The 17102-nt window shown below is 40.3% G+C and overlaps 1 protein-coding gene across 1 annotated transcript; it reads right to left on the bottom strand.

Annotated features, from left to right (window-relative positions):
* Positions 1-2490: 2490 nt before the first annotated feature.
* Positions 2491-10143, bottom strand: lhx3 (LIM homeobox 3). The gene is made up of 6 exons (XM_085927118.1): positions 10068-10143; positions 6152-6323; positions 4912-5114; positions 4112-4263; positions 3341-3512; positions 2491-3267 (listed from the first exon to the last, which is right to left on the bottom strand). Exons 1-6 carry the CDS (start codon positions 10141-10143, stop codon positions 2849-2851), a joined length of 1194 nt encoding a protein of 397 aa, XP_085783244.1. The 3' UTR covers positions 2491-2848.
* Between the last annotated feature and the right edge of the window lie 6959 nt (positions 10144-17102).

Genomic DNA, 17102 nt, shown 5'->3' with positions numbered 1-17102 from the left:
TAAAAATGATCCAAAATTAATCAATATGAAAAAACAAGCTTATTTATCAAGAATAAAATGGAAAATGAAACATGTCTCAGACAAATCAACCAATTAAAAAAAAAGTGAATTATTACAAGAATTTTTTTTGCCACGAGATGGATAGAAATGACAGAATTTCGCTGCATAATTCTTATTCCACAAACACGATATTAATCTAAATAGCGTGTTTACACTAGTGGGGGCACACAAAACATATTGTAAAAACGATTTTACACTTGACTTCCCCAATTAATCAATTTGGTATAAATTAATTGTATGTGACACTGACAAGAAAATAAATTTCCAATTTCAATGTTAATTTAATACTTTGATATTGTTTTGAATTTTCTTGCATTCTAAACTCCCCCAAGTTGTACATTTACGCTGCACAAACACCTGTCGCGACTTCCTGCCATTGTGTTGTTAGTCATCCGACAAATTACCTGCCCGATTTATTCTAATTCTTTACTTTTGCAGAAAGTGTCAGGATTTGCAGTGCAATCTGTAAAAGTGGGTTGGGATAATCCCTGTTATTTGAGCGTGGGTTCAGTTCTTGGTCACCAAAATCTCACACCTGCTGAGATGTAGAAAAAAACCCCAGGTCAAGTGGATTCCAAAATTTCCTGCTGGTGACAAAATACTCATTTTGATGATTCCGTGACAGGTCAACATCTAGTTGAATGATTTTTTTGACAACCGTTCCCAAACTTGTTCGGGGTCAGGTTTCGTGACCGATGCCTCAGTCACAACATGTTCACCTGCTGCTCGACGGGAGAGATTCGAACCAATATCCTGCCTGTCCTACCTTTTCTTTTCCCGGCAACCTGAGAAGGGAAACAGGCGGCCATTTGCATCTGAGGAACGACAGCTGGCCACCCAGAACTTAATTGTTTATTCATCCATTTCAAAATGTTCCCAGGTAGAACTAATGGTGTCAATTTTTGTGGTCTTAGCGTATATAGATTTTTTTTATTTTTATTAAACTCGAAATTATCTTACCACATTTTATTCATCAACCATAAATATAAAAACCCTACAGGGAAATATATTGATCTATTAAAGGCGAACAACGCAAGAGCATTAATAAATAAATTCCAAAATTACACAAATAAAGCCATTTCAAATACACATTTCAACTCTTCCTTCAACAGTTCCCATTTAATTAAAAAAAAAGGGAATAATTCAAACATGCCCTAAACACATCCGGTCTACATTTCAGTACAAATCCTAAATTTCAAACAGGCAAATCAACACCAAACAGGCAAATCAAGTCTTATGAGCATTTTGTAGAGTTTGCTGGTGAGCTGATCATTTGAATCAGGTATGTTGCTGCAAGGAAACATCTAAAATATGCAGGTTGGTGGTCCTTTATCCATGCAGTAAAATCTTCCCTCTACAGTTGAGTAAATAAACATCCCATAAAATCTGCCAACCTAATGACTGCATGATATCCACCCCTAAAAATGTAGTGCAGTTCAACATCATTTAAAAACTTCAGGAGGTTATCCGATCTCCATATTTCAAAGGCCTCATTATCAATTAAACAGGTCAGGTTTCTGCGGAAATGCTCCGCTAATTATTTATGGAAATGAGGGGCAACTGCGACACATAGCGTGTATGTGTACTGTATATACAGTAGACTATATAAAACAGCTGAGGAAATTGATATAACACACACACACACACACACACACACACACACACACACACACACACACACACACACACACATGCACCCCCAACCTACCTTTCAGTTTTAATCCACTTAATTGAACCTGACTTTGAATGCCTAAACAAATGGGAGGAATTCACAGGGGGTATTTGATCCCTCCCAGGCTAATGGATTGCAGATTCCTTTCCCATAAGGGCATCTGAGCGCAAACAAGTCCAAGTAATCCCCCAATTGATGAGCGGACTCACTATCTGCATCAGGGGCCCGTTAAAAGCATCCCATGCAGTGTCGATTATTAGGCAGGTACTCAATTGGCAAAATTGAAGCTAGTTCGGAGGAGTCGATCTCATTGACTAATATCGGTATCAGTCAATATTCAAAAAAATTGCGAGGCCATTCAAATAAGTGACTGCCCTGTGTTTTGCATAAAAAATCAACTTGGAATTAAATGCATCTCGTTAGATGTATATTAATCCAACCAAAGAAAGCCAAACAAGTGACAAATTTATTAATTTATTAAAGTCCTGCATCAGGAATCGTCATCATCATAATGAACATGGTCATCACCATAAAGGAATAAATTAGACATAAAACATTTCTCCACATTAACAAACATATACATTACAGCCCCCCGAGTTGCTACAGCAAGCACCTCTTCTGGTTTTTTTTTGTTTTCGATCAAAACGAGACACACAAATGCATAGATGTGACTGGACCCGCCCCACTTGGAACGTCGTATGTCTGAAGAATGTACAAAGTCCTCCCTCGCTGGATTTTCCTTTTATGGGCCTCGTATAAAAATAAAGTCTCCACAATGATAAACCATTATGTATATATTTATATTCGTATATATAGACATTTGGCAACAACCAGACACTAAAAGACTTCTGCACCTGACCACACTGTCAACGACAAAAAAAAGCATTAGGAGGAGTCAAGTGACCCTAAATTCTCAATGCTCATATTGAGACGCCAATGAACACTACTTACAATATTAGGCCAAGTGCTTTTTTATGAAGGTGTTTGTCCTCCATCCAATCAGAACTGATGATGAGAAACTGGTTCCACCAGTCTGCCATCGAATCACGGTCTTATTTAGTCCATCGTCCAAACAGAAGACAAAAACCATAAGTCCAGTTTGTTAGGATCAAATGATCAGAACTGTCCGTGGTCCACTTCGTCCAACCAGGAGGCGGGACTCGCCGGGAAGTCCGGGTATCCGCCGCTGCTACCGGTGGAGAGGTCCGAGCTCGGGCCGTTGGCGGCGCTGATGGAGACCCTCACGGCGGGGTTCATCCCCCCACCTTGGGTCATGATAGATAGGCCCGACTCGGGGTAGACCAGCCCGGTGATGAGCGGCTGATGCCGAGGTAGCGTCGGGTGAGAGCCCGGCGATTGGGCTAGGCCGTAGGGGCTGTTGGAGCGTATATCGTGGAATTGCTCTTGCGAAGGCAAGGCGGCGTGCTCCAAAGGGAAGGAGGCGTGGTTGTTGCCCCCTTGGCGGGCCCCCATGGCTGGGGAGTTGCTGCTGTAGATGCCGTTGCTGTGGCCCAGCTCAGACAAGGGGGGTTCATCTGTTTCAGAAACGATAAATTAAGTTTGGTTCTTGCATCGTCGTCTTTTCTGGAGCGTGCAAATGAATCGTACCTGTAAAGGACACCTCGGCATCGCTGTCCATGCCTTCCTCCTGGATGCTGTCTTTGTCTGACTTGGAGCTTCCACGTGACCTCTTCATGTTACGGAAGTATTGACCCCATCTCTGGCGCCCAGCATCCTTTTTTAGCCTCTTTTCCTTGGCTCGCCGGTTTTGAAACCAAACCTGGGACGGAAAAAATATTTCATTTCATGGGATTAGCGTCCTCGTTGGGTTATTTGACAGTTTCTAATGCCTGCACCCTGAAAATGCTTCTTCCCTTGGATAGTCTGCATGGGGGCCATTTCAGAGTGCCTTGTTGTTGGCTTCAACTCTATTCATGTCAAAAAATCGTCACCATTTAATCCCACACACAAACGTAAAACTCAAAAAGGCCTTTTACATCCGCCTTAATGAGATTCCGCCCTAGGTGAACCTTCCTCTCTTCCTTTCCTTTCACGGAATAATGAGGAGCATTTTAGTGGTTTCCGTCCCCCACTTTTGTCCTTGCAAATAAAACAATATATACGGCCGCCGGCGTGGGGGGCTCCCCTGGCCCGGGCGACGGTACGAGAATGGGGCCGGCTCTCGCCATTGTTAACGAGCTTGCACTTAAACCACGCTGACTTTGATGTGGACTTCATTTTGCTCCATCTCGCCGTAAATTCACTCCACCGTTCGGGTGTACGGAGTGCTGCGGTGCCAGCTCGGCCGCCCATTGTCCCGCCGTAATGAACTCGGGACACTAATGGATCAGCTTCCTAATGGATCATAATAAACCTTACCTGCACGACCCGCATGTCCAGGCCTGTCTCAGAGGAGAGCTGCTCGCGGACGTGGCGGGCCGGCTTTGGAGAATTATTGTAGGCGTTCTTCAGGGTTTCCAGTTGTTTGGCCGTGATGGTCGTTCGGGGCCTTTTTGCGGTTGAATCAGCTTCTAAAGGGCAGAGTAGCACGAAAGGCACAATGGAGTAAAGAGCATCTTTAATTGTTGCCTTAAGATTTTATTTTATTTTTTACACTGGACAGTTTTGTAGAGTTCACTGTGTGGTAGAACACAAGACTCAGCAAGAGTAGTAGCTTGGTGCCTTTTTTTTTTTTTACCGGCTTTCATTTTAATGAAGTTAAGAGCATTTCTGTCCCTAAAAGGTAAATATGTTTTTTTCCCAAATGCAACCAATGACCTATAAGTGATCCAAAAACAAGTTGGACCAAAACAACGAGGCTAAAACAAGTTTAACAGCTAAAATGACCCATTAAGTAAAACCTGGCATCTTACCAATTACATCACATCTTTTGGCAAAACATCCTCTAAATGGATGCCCTCCTTTCCCCTAAGTAACGGCACCCTTTCATCAGTAAAATAAACGTGTGTGTTTTTGGGGTGGCAAAAACTTGGGTGTATATCCAAACAAACAGATGGGGAAATATAAAAAAAGGGATTTGAAATATAGTGTGCCACGAATTAATGCGGGTCTTTTGGGCCTCTTATAGCTGAGTGCATCGTGTTGCTTAATTGGATTAAAAGGAGTACTGAACAATACCACACACACACACACACATACACACACATGTGAACACACACCTCTCTGTTTGGCGGTCTCATAGTCAGCCTTGCACACCAATCGACTGTCCTCCATCAGGTAGTACTCGTCGCCCGTGGCCAGCTGCCGCTTACACACGATGCAGGCGAAGCAGTGCAGGTGGTACACAAAATCTTGAGCCCGCCTCACCACCTGCGTGGGCGGGATGCCCTGCTGACATGCTGCGCATTTGGTGCCAAATCTCCTATTGGGACATGAGTGTGGACAAGGTGGATCGTCACTTCACGTCTTGTAGACAAAATGATAAAACTATAGTTGTAAATGAATCAAAGTCAGCATGGCAGCTGTACCAAAAATGATATTTTATGAATGATGAGCTGAAGGTTGCTCATCCACAAAACCAGGTTATGCCATATTCACTTCATCAAATGATTTAATAGCAAGAACAAAAACAAGTCTGCCTTGCATGCACTACCTTTTGTAAAATTATATTATAATGAGGGAAAACTGCACCATCAATACTGAGCACAATCAAATAGGTCTACAGTTTTCAAATATTCTTTCTACACTCTACTTTCACGTTGTAAACACAAAAACTAACATTCAAGGTCAAACTGAGAAAATTAACAATATACAGCACAATAATCCTTATTAGTCTTGATAGAAAATTGAACTAAATGAGCACTTTTACATGTTTAACATTCAGTCGTTATAGTTAAAAGTGAAGAGTAAAACTAGAATAAATAAAATCATTTTTATAAACATAATCCTTGAAAATCAACATTTAAAAGCAGATAAACTACATTTATAATTATGGAAAACATGAATTTTTTTCTAAAGCCAATTAAATTCGAATGATGGTCGTGATCATAAAATTTGCCCGTCATTTGATCGTGATTTATTTTCCAGCAGGTATTTTCGACCCAAACCAGCCTGACAAGAAACTCATCTTTCTTCCAGCAACAGTGTGATGCATCCAAAGTCATTGTCATAAAACAGTCATGGTGATGAAAATATGCGATCACACTGTTCAAAAAAACATTGAATGAACACAAAATTTGAACACACCAAACTGGGCAAGACTTTTCTGCATCTCACAACCAAAAAATACGAGATATATTATCATTCACTGAACCCCAACTTTATTTTTACATATTTTCCAGCATTTGTTCATAACAAAGCCGACTATTTTTTATGGCAAAATCTTATACTTTGCCTTTAAAATCTCATGGAGTTCACGAGACCTTAATTTTAACTTTGTGTGTTTGTGTGTGCGCTCACTTGAAGAAGTCATCCTTGCAGTAGACACTGTCCCCCCGGCTGAAGCACTTGTCAGCCAGGGGAGTGTGGCAGTCGGCGCATTTGAGACACTTGCTGTGCCAGTGGCGCTCCAACACTTTAAGGATGAAGCGGTCCACGATGTGTTGGTTGCAGCCTGCACACACTGGGATGTCTGGCCATGTAAAAAAACGGTTGCAAAAATTAGGTCAGATGAATAAACCCAATATGCATGTTTTTTTTTAATGGGGCTAATTCAAACTATAGAAATACAAGAATACAAAATATTAAATGTACTTGGTAAATTGCAACCTGGCATGACCATAAAAAAGGCATGCCATTTTTTTTATACAAATAACATGTTTGCAATATAAGCGATATGACGTTACAGTACAAGATGTTTTTAAACTCTTATAAACATAATAAATAAATAAAAGTGATAAAAGCCTATAAATCCAGTATGTTGCCATCAAATGTGCTTGAAGGTAAGGTAATAACGTCCGATCATTTTTAGATAATTAAGAGAGAACAACAGACAGGTCATGGAGGCGTCACACAATCGGCTTATTATTTATTGAAAGAATTGCTGCAATGAATCTGATCATGGCCATTGTGGATGGTGACCGAGGCCATGCAACATGCATGAAGCCCTTTTCTGTAGTTTGGGAGTGCATACGGGTGACGTCATCTGACAGGTGCTCGATCATCTACTCAAGCATGCAGTAAGACCGTCCACCAAGTCATTTGCTCGCTTTTGGAGCTCCATTTTGAATATTAAAACAACAAAAGAGGCACTTTACCCGAACCCCTTTTAATAGAAATAATTCAGTGTGGAAAAAGTTGGGCAAAGTTTATTAAATGTAAAGTAAAATATGAATAAAAATCAAAATGTGTTTTGTGGTTTTGTTTACATTTTGGTAAGCATAAGTCATCTTAAAAATATTATTTTCGAATGAAAACAAAACAAAATATTGACATCTAAAAGTGGGAATGAAACCAATGCAAAATATATGTTAGGCCACATTTTTAAATATATTTAAAGTATTGTGGTACCTATACTTACGAACTGGAGCCTCGCAATTTATTTTGCATCTACTTCCAAACCAATTTTTCACTTCCGAACCGACGCACCAGCCAACAACCCGCCTTGTCTCCTTTGCCTTGCCATTCCCCTGTTGATCTCGGCACATAAAAGTAGTGTAGTCGAGTATGTCTCCAGACGATCGATAAGAAACGAAATCATAAAGGTGCATGGATCATCAAGCTCACCACGGAGTATAGCAAAGGTTGTGCCAGAGTAGGTATCCACTGCTGCAGGAGCGCGCACGCATTGAGTAAAAAACCAAAGCCGTTACCGTGCAGCAGACAGGACCAGCTTGTTTTCAATAAAAACATGAAGAACACACTTTTGTGTTTGTCAATTTTCATCTTTAGAAGCTAGGTTATTTTCTTGTGTTTATTTTTTTATTCTCACACGCTTTCTTCCCGAGGTAGGCAGTCGGAAAACTCCGGTTATCATCATATTGTCTTTAAGCAATACATTGAACTTTATTTTGTTCTCAGTTGCTCTCATCGCTTTAATTTTTTTTGTGTCATCTTGAGGGTATTTTCTCAAAGTGTAGCAAATTTGAATAGGTGTCCCCCTCTACAAAGAAAGTTAAAGGTGTACTCATTCTAACAATAGGACCTATTCGTAGAATAAGTCTACCCGTGAGAATAAGTACTAAAGTAATTGATATTAACTATATTTAATAATTAGCAGGCAATATTTCATTGCTAAAACGGCAGGCAACAAGCTTTATAAAGCATTGTATCGGGATTATTATGCACGAGTTTCTTTCACAAATTGTGAAAAATCTGCATTTTTAAATATGAGTCTGACTACATCGGATTTCCCATTGGTTGCTTTGGAGTCCTGTGAGACTCGTGTTTATTTAGGGCCGATGCGTGCTGTTCAATAGCAATGTTGATCGGGGCAGCACCCCAATGAATTTTATTGACGCTGATCTTTGGCACAAAATAGCGCCTGGGGAAATCATGCGGAGTGCAAGCATGCTGAGGAATCGAAAATCAATTGCGCCATTTGTCCACATTTGAGCAAGTGTATATGTGAAGGAGGGTAAACATGTCTCTTTTCTTATTTTGCAACTTCTTTAATCGCTTGTAGATTGTTCACTTTATTTTTATGCAATTTAGGATCTGTCTGAGATCAAATAAAGCCACTGAGGAACTGTTATGAAAACCATTGCAAATACAAACTAAACAGAAATAAATGATTTCTATATTTTTTGCAATATATCGTTTTCGTTGATTTTGTATGGACCCTTTATAAAAATGTAAGGCTACTGGTAATTAGAAAATCATTTCTCTCATTTTGAATTTACTCAAAATGTTCAAAAATGTTTTCACATCTGTTTCAAAAGAAAAATACCCTTTAAAGTAACATGAAAATTCATTCATTCATTCATGAATGGGATACTTATAAACGGGTGAATAAAGTTGGGCTTTATTACATTATCAGATTTTATGCGTGATTAATACCGGTGGCTATTTGTGTAACTCAAGTGTAACCAAAATACTATCCAAAACGTTTTAATGAATTGTTTCAATTTTCAACGAATTTCATTTTTTTTAAATGAACACTTGTTTATATTCTGTGTGCGTTAGTTTGCGCGTGCGCGCGCGTCTGTTACTAATTTTGAGCTTCAAACAACTCGTAAGTATTCAATGAGGTATTTGAGAGTAGTGTGTTAAGATTTACTTTAAATTAATGCAAAAATTTTCCATTCAATCCACCTGACCAGGAAACGTATTAACATGCTTAAACATTATTTTAATATCTGTATTTTCTTTAGATTATTTTCTTACATATCACGGTTTTATTTGTACCTAAATATTTGTTCAGATCATTTAAACCTTTCGGCCTTTATACGTGTTTTTCAATATATTGTATGGTATTGAATACATTTTAATTGGAATATATTTGCAGGATGAGTTCAAGGTGGCATTTTATGCAATCATGTAATATTTAATTTTTGTGTGTTTTGCCGTTTTAACTTCTTATTTTTATTTGGGAATGCATGTGCATTTTCCCCGATTCCTTTCTGTTTCGACCCCTTCAGGTGTCCCACCTGTCGGTCACGGCAGTGGGAACGTGACACCTGTTGCAGTACCTTGCCTAGCACCTTTTTTGGGTCGTTCCGGTGCAAGCGTTTTGTGTGTGCGTGTGTGCGTGTATGTGTGGCAGGGTGGGAGTGTGGCAGGGGTTCATGCACCATATCCGTTATCGTGACGACAACATGGCGACAGCGGCGGTGTGGAATGACAGAACGCGCACAACATCTGTTCCGGCCATTTGTGCAACAATGGCAGCTCATTACGCATTCATAACGTCTCCCGCACGCATGCTGCGCACCCAAACGTTACAAAAGTGCGCATGTGTAGCCTAGAATACCTAAAACACAATCTGAAGGCAATTTTTCTTTTAAATGAAAGTCTTTTGGCCCTCCTCATGATGTATTATGGAACCTTACACACACAAAAAAAACCTGCATGTGGTCTGATCGTACTTGTCTACCACCTGTGTATAACTTAATATACTTATTACTTAAAATATATTAAAAATATACTTGAAACTTTAAATATTCAACAATATTTGTTCCAGAAATAACATAATATTCACAAACGAACAAATCCGTCATTCGACACTTTAATGCTTTGGCTCTGCTCACGTTTAAAAAGTCGTGGATATCTGCAGAGTTATATTTGGTGAAATATTCCTCGATAACAAACGGTTCGTTTTTTTAAATTGCACTTTTAAGAAGCAGCTTCCATTAGTTTTCTAACATGAAATCAAAAGCAAATATTTTTAGCATTGTTGAAAAATCAGCAAATATTATAAAATATGATATTATCAAACTCCTACCTTGGCCTGCGCTGTAGCGGGAGAAATTGGCGTTATTCTGACAACTTGAGCCCGGGTGTTCAAGCAACATTTTGTTCTTCTGTTGCTATATCCTCCTCCCACTCCAAAAAAAAAAAAAAAAATGGATGCACTTGGCTTGTTTAACAACAACAACAAAAAAGAGCAAAAAACAAAACAAAACAAAAAAGTGGTGATCTCTTCAGAGACTTGTCACCCAGAAGAGGGAGAAGTCAGCAAATGTGCATGTGTTGCTTCCGTGTGGCCGTAGATGATGCTCAGGAGGAAGGAGGAGGGTGGAGTGCAAGAGGAGGAGGGGGGCGTTACTTGTACGCGGTCAGCTGATACGCCAGGGTAGGAGGTAACTGTCCACGGTCCTGAACGTTACCCGCACACATATTTGGAGGACATTGCATTGTATCAACAGATTTATGCCCTCCCCTCCTTCCTCTTCTTTTATAGATGCTGTGATGCACGTGTCTGTCTTTTCAGGCCACACAATAGGCCAATTGGACATTGTTGATTGTGCTTTTGTTTGCTTTTAATGCGGCATCCCATGGTGCATTTAGGGCAGGTTGTATAGTCGAAATATGCTTTAAAATCATCAATTTAGTTTTGTACAGACTCTGACACATGTTTTTTTTCTACATCCTCAAATTAAATACTTAAACATGTTTTAAGTGGTTTAAAAAAATATATATATAGTGTAACAAAATACTGTGTTACAGGACTGGACTATTTAATTGTTATTTTTGACTCATTTTAAATACACGGTTTAGCATTGACTATTTTTACGGAAATTAAAGTAGAATTTTCATTATTTGATATAAACCTGTTCAGTTTTATTATGCTTATGTTTGGATCTATTCATTGATTCGTTTTTAGAAACTTCAACATTTTTCAACATATTTGCCTCTCTGTCTGTCTTGTCCAAGGTCAGCTGGGACAGACTTCAGCACTATATGGATGGATAGTTGCACTGGAGAGCAGTTAACTTCTTTTTTCACTTTAATGACATCAGCAAGCGTGGTGAGGTCAGTTGCCTTCAGCAAGCCTCTCTGTGAGTATTTTTTATTTTATTTCCATTAAGTGGTGAGCACATCTGCTTCACAGTTTTAAAGTTCTGGATTTGAATCCTGGCTGGGATCTTGAGTGGCATTTAGGGATTAAAGGTTGGCTTTACATTTGGTGTTATGAACTGCATTCCAAATTATATTCAAGTGTCCAAAAATAGTATTATTATATATTTTTTTGCTAGCAATGATATCATTCATTTGTAGTTCTTTGGCTGCACAAAGCCACTTGAGTCATGCACATGCGTGATGTAGAACGCCTCCTTTTTGGCCAAGTGCCATGTCGCCATCCTCATTGACAATGTGCCAATTATCAGCCTCACTGCTCTATACAGCTTTGATTCTATTTGACTCCAATTAGACCTTTCACCTTCAAGGCCAATTAGTCTCCATCATTAAAAAAAAAAATCATCTGGTTCCTACCATCAAAACGCCTCTGATTTGAATTAGTGGCGGTTTATTTTCTTTTGTTTAAAAATAGTGTGTTTTTCTTCTTTTTTACTGTATTGGCGCTAATCTCCAGTCAACAAGTCAGTGTGCATCTCTCCGCAGATTAAGGTTTGTAAATCTGCAAGGAGGCGCACATACAGTAAAGCCTGCCGCCGTGTCAAAGGAGATTAGAAGGCGTAACACAGCGAAGCACAACAACAGCGAGGATGGCGAGGAGGGGGCGGGGGGGTTGGGTGGGAGGGCAGCATCTTCTAAGCCTGCACTACCATGCAGGTCAAAAAATATCTAGCACATGCTGAAAAAGATCAGAGATGAAATGTTAGAATTTTTAATGTGCTTTTCTGATTTACTTGAATATTTTACAGTTTATTCCTTTTTCACCACAACATTTGAAACATAACAAACTTTTTGCCAAAGTCCATCTTTTCGTCAGTACTGGAGGTAAATAAAGTTTTGAAGTCGTAGACTACTTGTTTTTTAGTGTGAACCGATCATGTCAGAAAACCAGGAACAAAAATCAGATTTAACCCTAGAACCAAAAATGCAGTTTGACATAGTGAATGGTAAAAGCTCAATACATGGCTCAGAATGTCAAGCAGGTACTAAATCTACAATAAATCGCAAAGTCAGGTGTGCTGAATGAGAAGAAACTTGCCACGCAGGCACACAACATCATTTATACTGTAATAATTTCTTTTTACCTTTTTAGGATTGATTACATCTCCTCTGCCACTTCCCTTCAGGATCCTGCCATCAAAAGGTGAGTACACAGATACCTTTACTTGTGAATTTAATTTGTTCAGTAACTTACTCTAATTGAATTTGCACTCTCTAGTAAAATATAAATGTAAAATCTATCATAATAAAATATCAAGGAGAATGCAAAGAAATCTGCATTCATAAAGTGTAATTAAGATAAATGTCTCACAGAGGCACACACACACACACACACACACTGTACAATGTGTTGTGATGGGGAATACCAAATGAAATATATTTAAATAAATATAATAAAAATAAAAATCCTGTTTGTATGACACCTGGGAATTGTTTTCAATTGTGAAAAGAATGCACGTCACATTTAAAGTCTTTGCAGCTAAAACAGATTATATGTAGGGAAAAGGTGGCTAAAGGTGCATCAACAGTTCTATTTTCTATATTATTCTTGACTTATGGCATGCTGTAATATCATGCAATCACCTCAGCTGTCTTCCCGTTAATAAACAAGCCTTTTCATGAATATTTTTTTTCCCATCCTCTGCCCAAATCTGAAGCATCATCGCACCTAATTGCTAAAGATGCCCACACAGCTGAGGTCCCACTCGAGAAAGCAGGTGCAAGCCGCCCGTGGCTGCCCTTCAGCGAGGCTCTCGTCCTCTCGCACCCTCCATGGCATTCGCGCTGCATGATTTTTGACCGTCGAACCTCTTTCCTTAAGGGTCGCTTCAAAAGAACAAACAAATGCGGCACAATTGGAGCCCCTGATAGGCTCAACCCGATTCCTTGATGTTGTTTCTCCTGGAAACATGCTGTTTTGAAAATGACAATGTCACAAAGGTCAGGCTTGTTGAAAAGGCAAACAGTAAAATGTGTTCATGTTTGAGGGAAAAAAAAAATCTCAAAATGACAAGAGGGGTATGTTGTTGCAAGCTGCAAGCAGGCATACCTTGCGGTGTTTGCAAATTTTCTGTGTCGTCATCATGGGAGCCGTTGCTAATATTTTGACCGGTTGTCCCAATGCTACTGCGAATGAATTCAATTACTACTTTAAATTTACTTGAAATTTAACATTTTTAATTTTAAAATGCCCAAATTATATATCATGTAAGAAAGAAATCCTAGGCATATTCAAAGGAAAATTAAATCTGTTTTAAAACAGATTAATTCAGCCTGAATGCAAAGGAAAATCATTTGAAGAGATTTGAAAATGTATTAAATTACAAATAAAAAAAATAAACATTTCACAAAGGTTAAATGTATAATAATCGTGAAAAATAATCAAATATACTCTACATTAAAGTCATTTATGTATGAGTCACTATGTGAAGAAAAGGAGAAAAAATTTACATCAAGAGTACAACGCCCATAGATATAAAATATAAATACTGTCACGTAAATATTATGTAGAATTTGTAAAATGCAGAATCTTCCGTGTGCCATGCATCTACAAGTGCCTCAAGAACATGTGTACAAAAAAACATAAGCCGCTGAGTAGAGGCGAGCAAAAAAAGGTGGGGGGGGAGTATTGCCGCGGGGGCACCCATGCCACCCTCCTGACACCCGGCCACCATTGTACTGCTGTCATGATCCATCATGTCCCCCACCCAAATAAAAAAAAAGACGGGCCTTGTTCGTGAGGGAGGGGACCAATCACACGCCTCATTAGCCAGGCTTGGTTACTCCCAAGCAAAGTGGTCCCAAGACACCTCGGCCTGTTGCGCGTAGAGCAGACAGCCCGTGTATCCAAAGCAGGAGCAACGCTGCCGTCCAAATAATACAACTGTCTCGGGATGCCGGCCAATGTCTATTTCAGGAAAATTCTTAGAGATTCCAGACAAAATAAGTGACCAATCGCACGTTGTCATAGACTGTAGATGAATTTCCTCCCTTGCTCTCATTGTTTGGAAAACGGCTCCATCTGGCGAGGTTTCACTGACTGGCCCGGGCGGTGCTGCTGCGCTCCCCCGGCAGCTGGCTAAACTGCCCAACCGCTTTCCCGCTTGGCTCTCGCAGCAACCGACACTCCTGTAACAACAACACACACACATACATACATACACAGCGCTAACTGTCGCCCCGGCCTGGCTCGACGGCACGGCACGGCCCGGCCTGGATGGTCATCTGGCGTGAGTCAAGCACAGGCGCTTGGTGGGGTGGTGTCGGCATCTTGGGCCTTTTGTTTTTCACCAGAGGGGATTAAATAGGTCAGAAGTACAGTATTGGGTACAAGCTTTGTTGTTTTAATGAGCCTTTGCCATACTTATTTGGTTGTTAGGGTTTTATGAAAAAAAAAAAAAATCATGAATTATAAAATTGATATTTGACCACTCCAGATGTTGATTGGTTCAAGTTTGTTGTGTGAGTTGTAATTTAATTAATTTATCAATTAATCAGTTTGTTGTATATTTTGTAACTAGATTAATGGGGAGCTCCCTTGAAATTGTTGGTTGGTCTTCTCTGGAAAATAATAATTCGATTAATTTGATTTTTTTTTTCTTCAGGTGTTTTGTGACATCCACCACGTTGACGGCATCAGTGATGGGAAAGTGTGACGATGGACATCGAACAGGAAGTGGAATCTTCTTGTCTGTTCATTACAATACAGTTAAGTCAACACCATAAATATTTGCACCGGGTCAAATTGAAGTCAGTTATGTCAAGTTGTATGGGTTTCCGGCTTGAGTCACCAGCTGGTCGTTGTGTGAGGGCGCACTCGAGACTAAAATGGCTGCCACCGCTGCCCGCCGCCCCTTTTAATATTGAGATGCTAATAGCCAACAACATCCGTGACAAAAGGCGCACGACAACTACTGGAAAGTGACACAAAGGGTCTTCAGTGGGGCCCTGACACTTTTACTGGGCAACATGTGTCCCTGCTTTCACGCTCGCACAATGAAAGGCCCAACAACTGCGCCGGCGGCCCGTTTAGTGTCAGGATGGTCCGACGCTCCCTTCTGGGGACCCCGGCTGCTCGTGTTGTCTTTGCTTCTTGGCCTTTGTTGGTGGGTGAGAAATATCAGCTTCAGACGGCAATGCTTAGACGCCCCCAGAGGCTCGGCACAAAGCCACCGAGGTCAGAGTTCAAAGCTTTCAGCCGGTGCTGAGGCTTGACCTCACTTGTCGTTACAGATGTTGCTTAGCCTGCTGTGAGGTCCACGTAGGGGACTTTCGAGGTGGTCCGAACCGGGCTTTAGATGGTCGTTCTTAGCCATATTGAAAAAGAATATATAATTTCTTAAATTAGTAAATAATTGAAATTGGTGTGGCCCTTAGTCATCCTCTGAAGAATTTAGTGTAATTTGGAGTTTGAGTGGCGGTCACGAGTACCCCCCCCTTGTCTTTAGCATGAAGGGGGCGGGTGGGTCGGACCAGTACGGCTAAGTAAGAGGTGGCCTGGCACACGCCTGCCCTCCTAATCCTTTGCTCTCAGACTCATGACCCACTTTTCTTGGAGGAGCGGCACTGAGGAGCCGCGGCCTCTAACCCGGGAGAAGCCTCCAGACGCAGGGTGGTGGGGTGGAGGAACCCCCTGCCACTCCCTCGCCCCCCCCCCCCCCCCACCACCCACTCAAACAAGACAAAGAGAAAGACACACTTAAAGGCAAATAAGATGTCAGGTGGCACTTCATGCCTCCAGCTGATGTTCTCAAACCAACAATAAATGCCATCGTAAGATTTCATGACTGCACCTCTTTAGTGGCACGAGTGCAGTATTTGGAACTATGTTGCTAACTAAAACAGCAGCACCTACTGAGGCAGTATACAACCTATATGCTGTCTATTAAGGTATCTGTCTATTAAGGCTTCCGTCATGAGTTGTAGGTTTTAAATTTTATTTCCATCTAAAATATTGATGATTGCAAAAATGATTATGTTGTATTTTTCTACGCATCTCACGATACCGCTGTTGTAAAAATATTACAATTTTCACTGAAGATATTCTATTTTATTTATTCTTACATCATATTCTAAAACAAAATATTGTAATGTCCATCGATATTAGCAGTTTTTGTCACAATTTTTCATCACATATCACGTATCGTAAATGCATAGCCATCAATCCGCAGTCTAATATAACTACTTCCACGTGCCAAAGTTATTCATACAATCAGGCCTCCTTTGTTTGCGAAATAAGGAAGCTGTGAGGACAGTAATGACCTGAGCCATTTCCTAATTAAAGCAACAAATTAAGCTGAGATGAGCCACTAATACAAACAAAATCAAAAGAACAGCTTCTCCATTATTGTGTCTTATCCCTTGAAAACATACTGACCGACTTCATGGCACAAGCCTGCTCCAAATAGGTCATATCATCATCTTATTACTATTTTGATTTATCAACCACCGACCCCCTCCTCCTTGTTGTCAACACACACACACACACACACACACACACACACACACACACAAATCAACCACAATACACGACGCTCTTACTTCTCTGCGTGTCTTAATCCCTGGCAGACTTTAAGTGTCTGGCATTGAGGCAAAATCCCAAACTGGAGAGGAGCATGTTTGGAGACCTAATCCCCTTACTCATAGACTCCACTTGCCCCCAATTCACCTCTGCCAAAATAGGCCAAGAACAAGGAGTCACAACACAGACACGCGTGGACAGATGATGTATAAGCTGATTGATATACAGTAAACTATACATGCTGGCAGACAAGCATACGAACCATTAAAGAAAGATGGATGTGTATATCTTGATGGGTTTAAAACTTTGAGTCATGAGTTAGCATCTTGTGCAATTGAGCAGATGTTTTTTTTTCCATTTATCTGTCCGTCT

The sequence above is a fragment of the Syngnathus leptorhynchus genome, chromosome 12 (assembly GCF_054491065.1).
Source record: "Syngnathus leptorhynchus isolate UIUO chromosome 12, UIUO_Slep, whole genome shotgun sequence".
Lineage (NCBI taxonomy): Eukaryota > Metazoa > Chordata > Actinopteri > Syngnathiformes > Syngnathidae > Syngnathus > Syngnathus leptorhynchus.
The sequence above is the reverse complement of the archived record's forward strand: the minus strand, read 5'-3'. Positions and strand labels throughout refer to the sequence as shown.

Coding starts and splice junctions, on each gene's coding strand:
- lhx3 (XM_085927118.1), bottom strand. CDS start 10,143: ATGTTGCTTGAACACCCGGGCTCAAGTTGTCAGAATAACGCCAATTTC. Junction 4,264..4,911: donor TGAGACCGCCAAACAGAGAG/GTGTGTGTTCAC, acceptor TCTGCCCTTTAG/AAGCTGATTCAACCGCAAAA. Junction 3,513..4,111: donor TGGACATGCGGGTCGTGCAG/GTAAGGTTTATT, acceptor TTTCCGTCCCAG/GTTTGGTTTCAAAACCGGCG.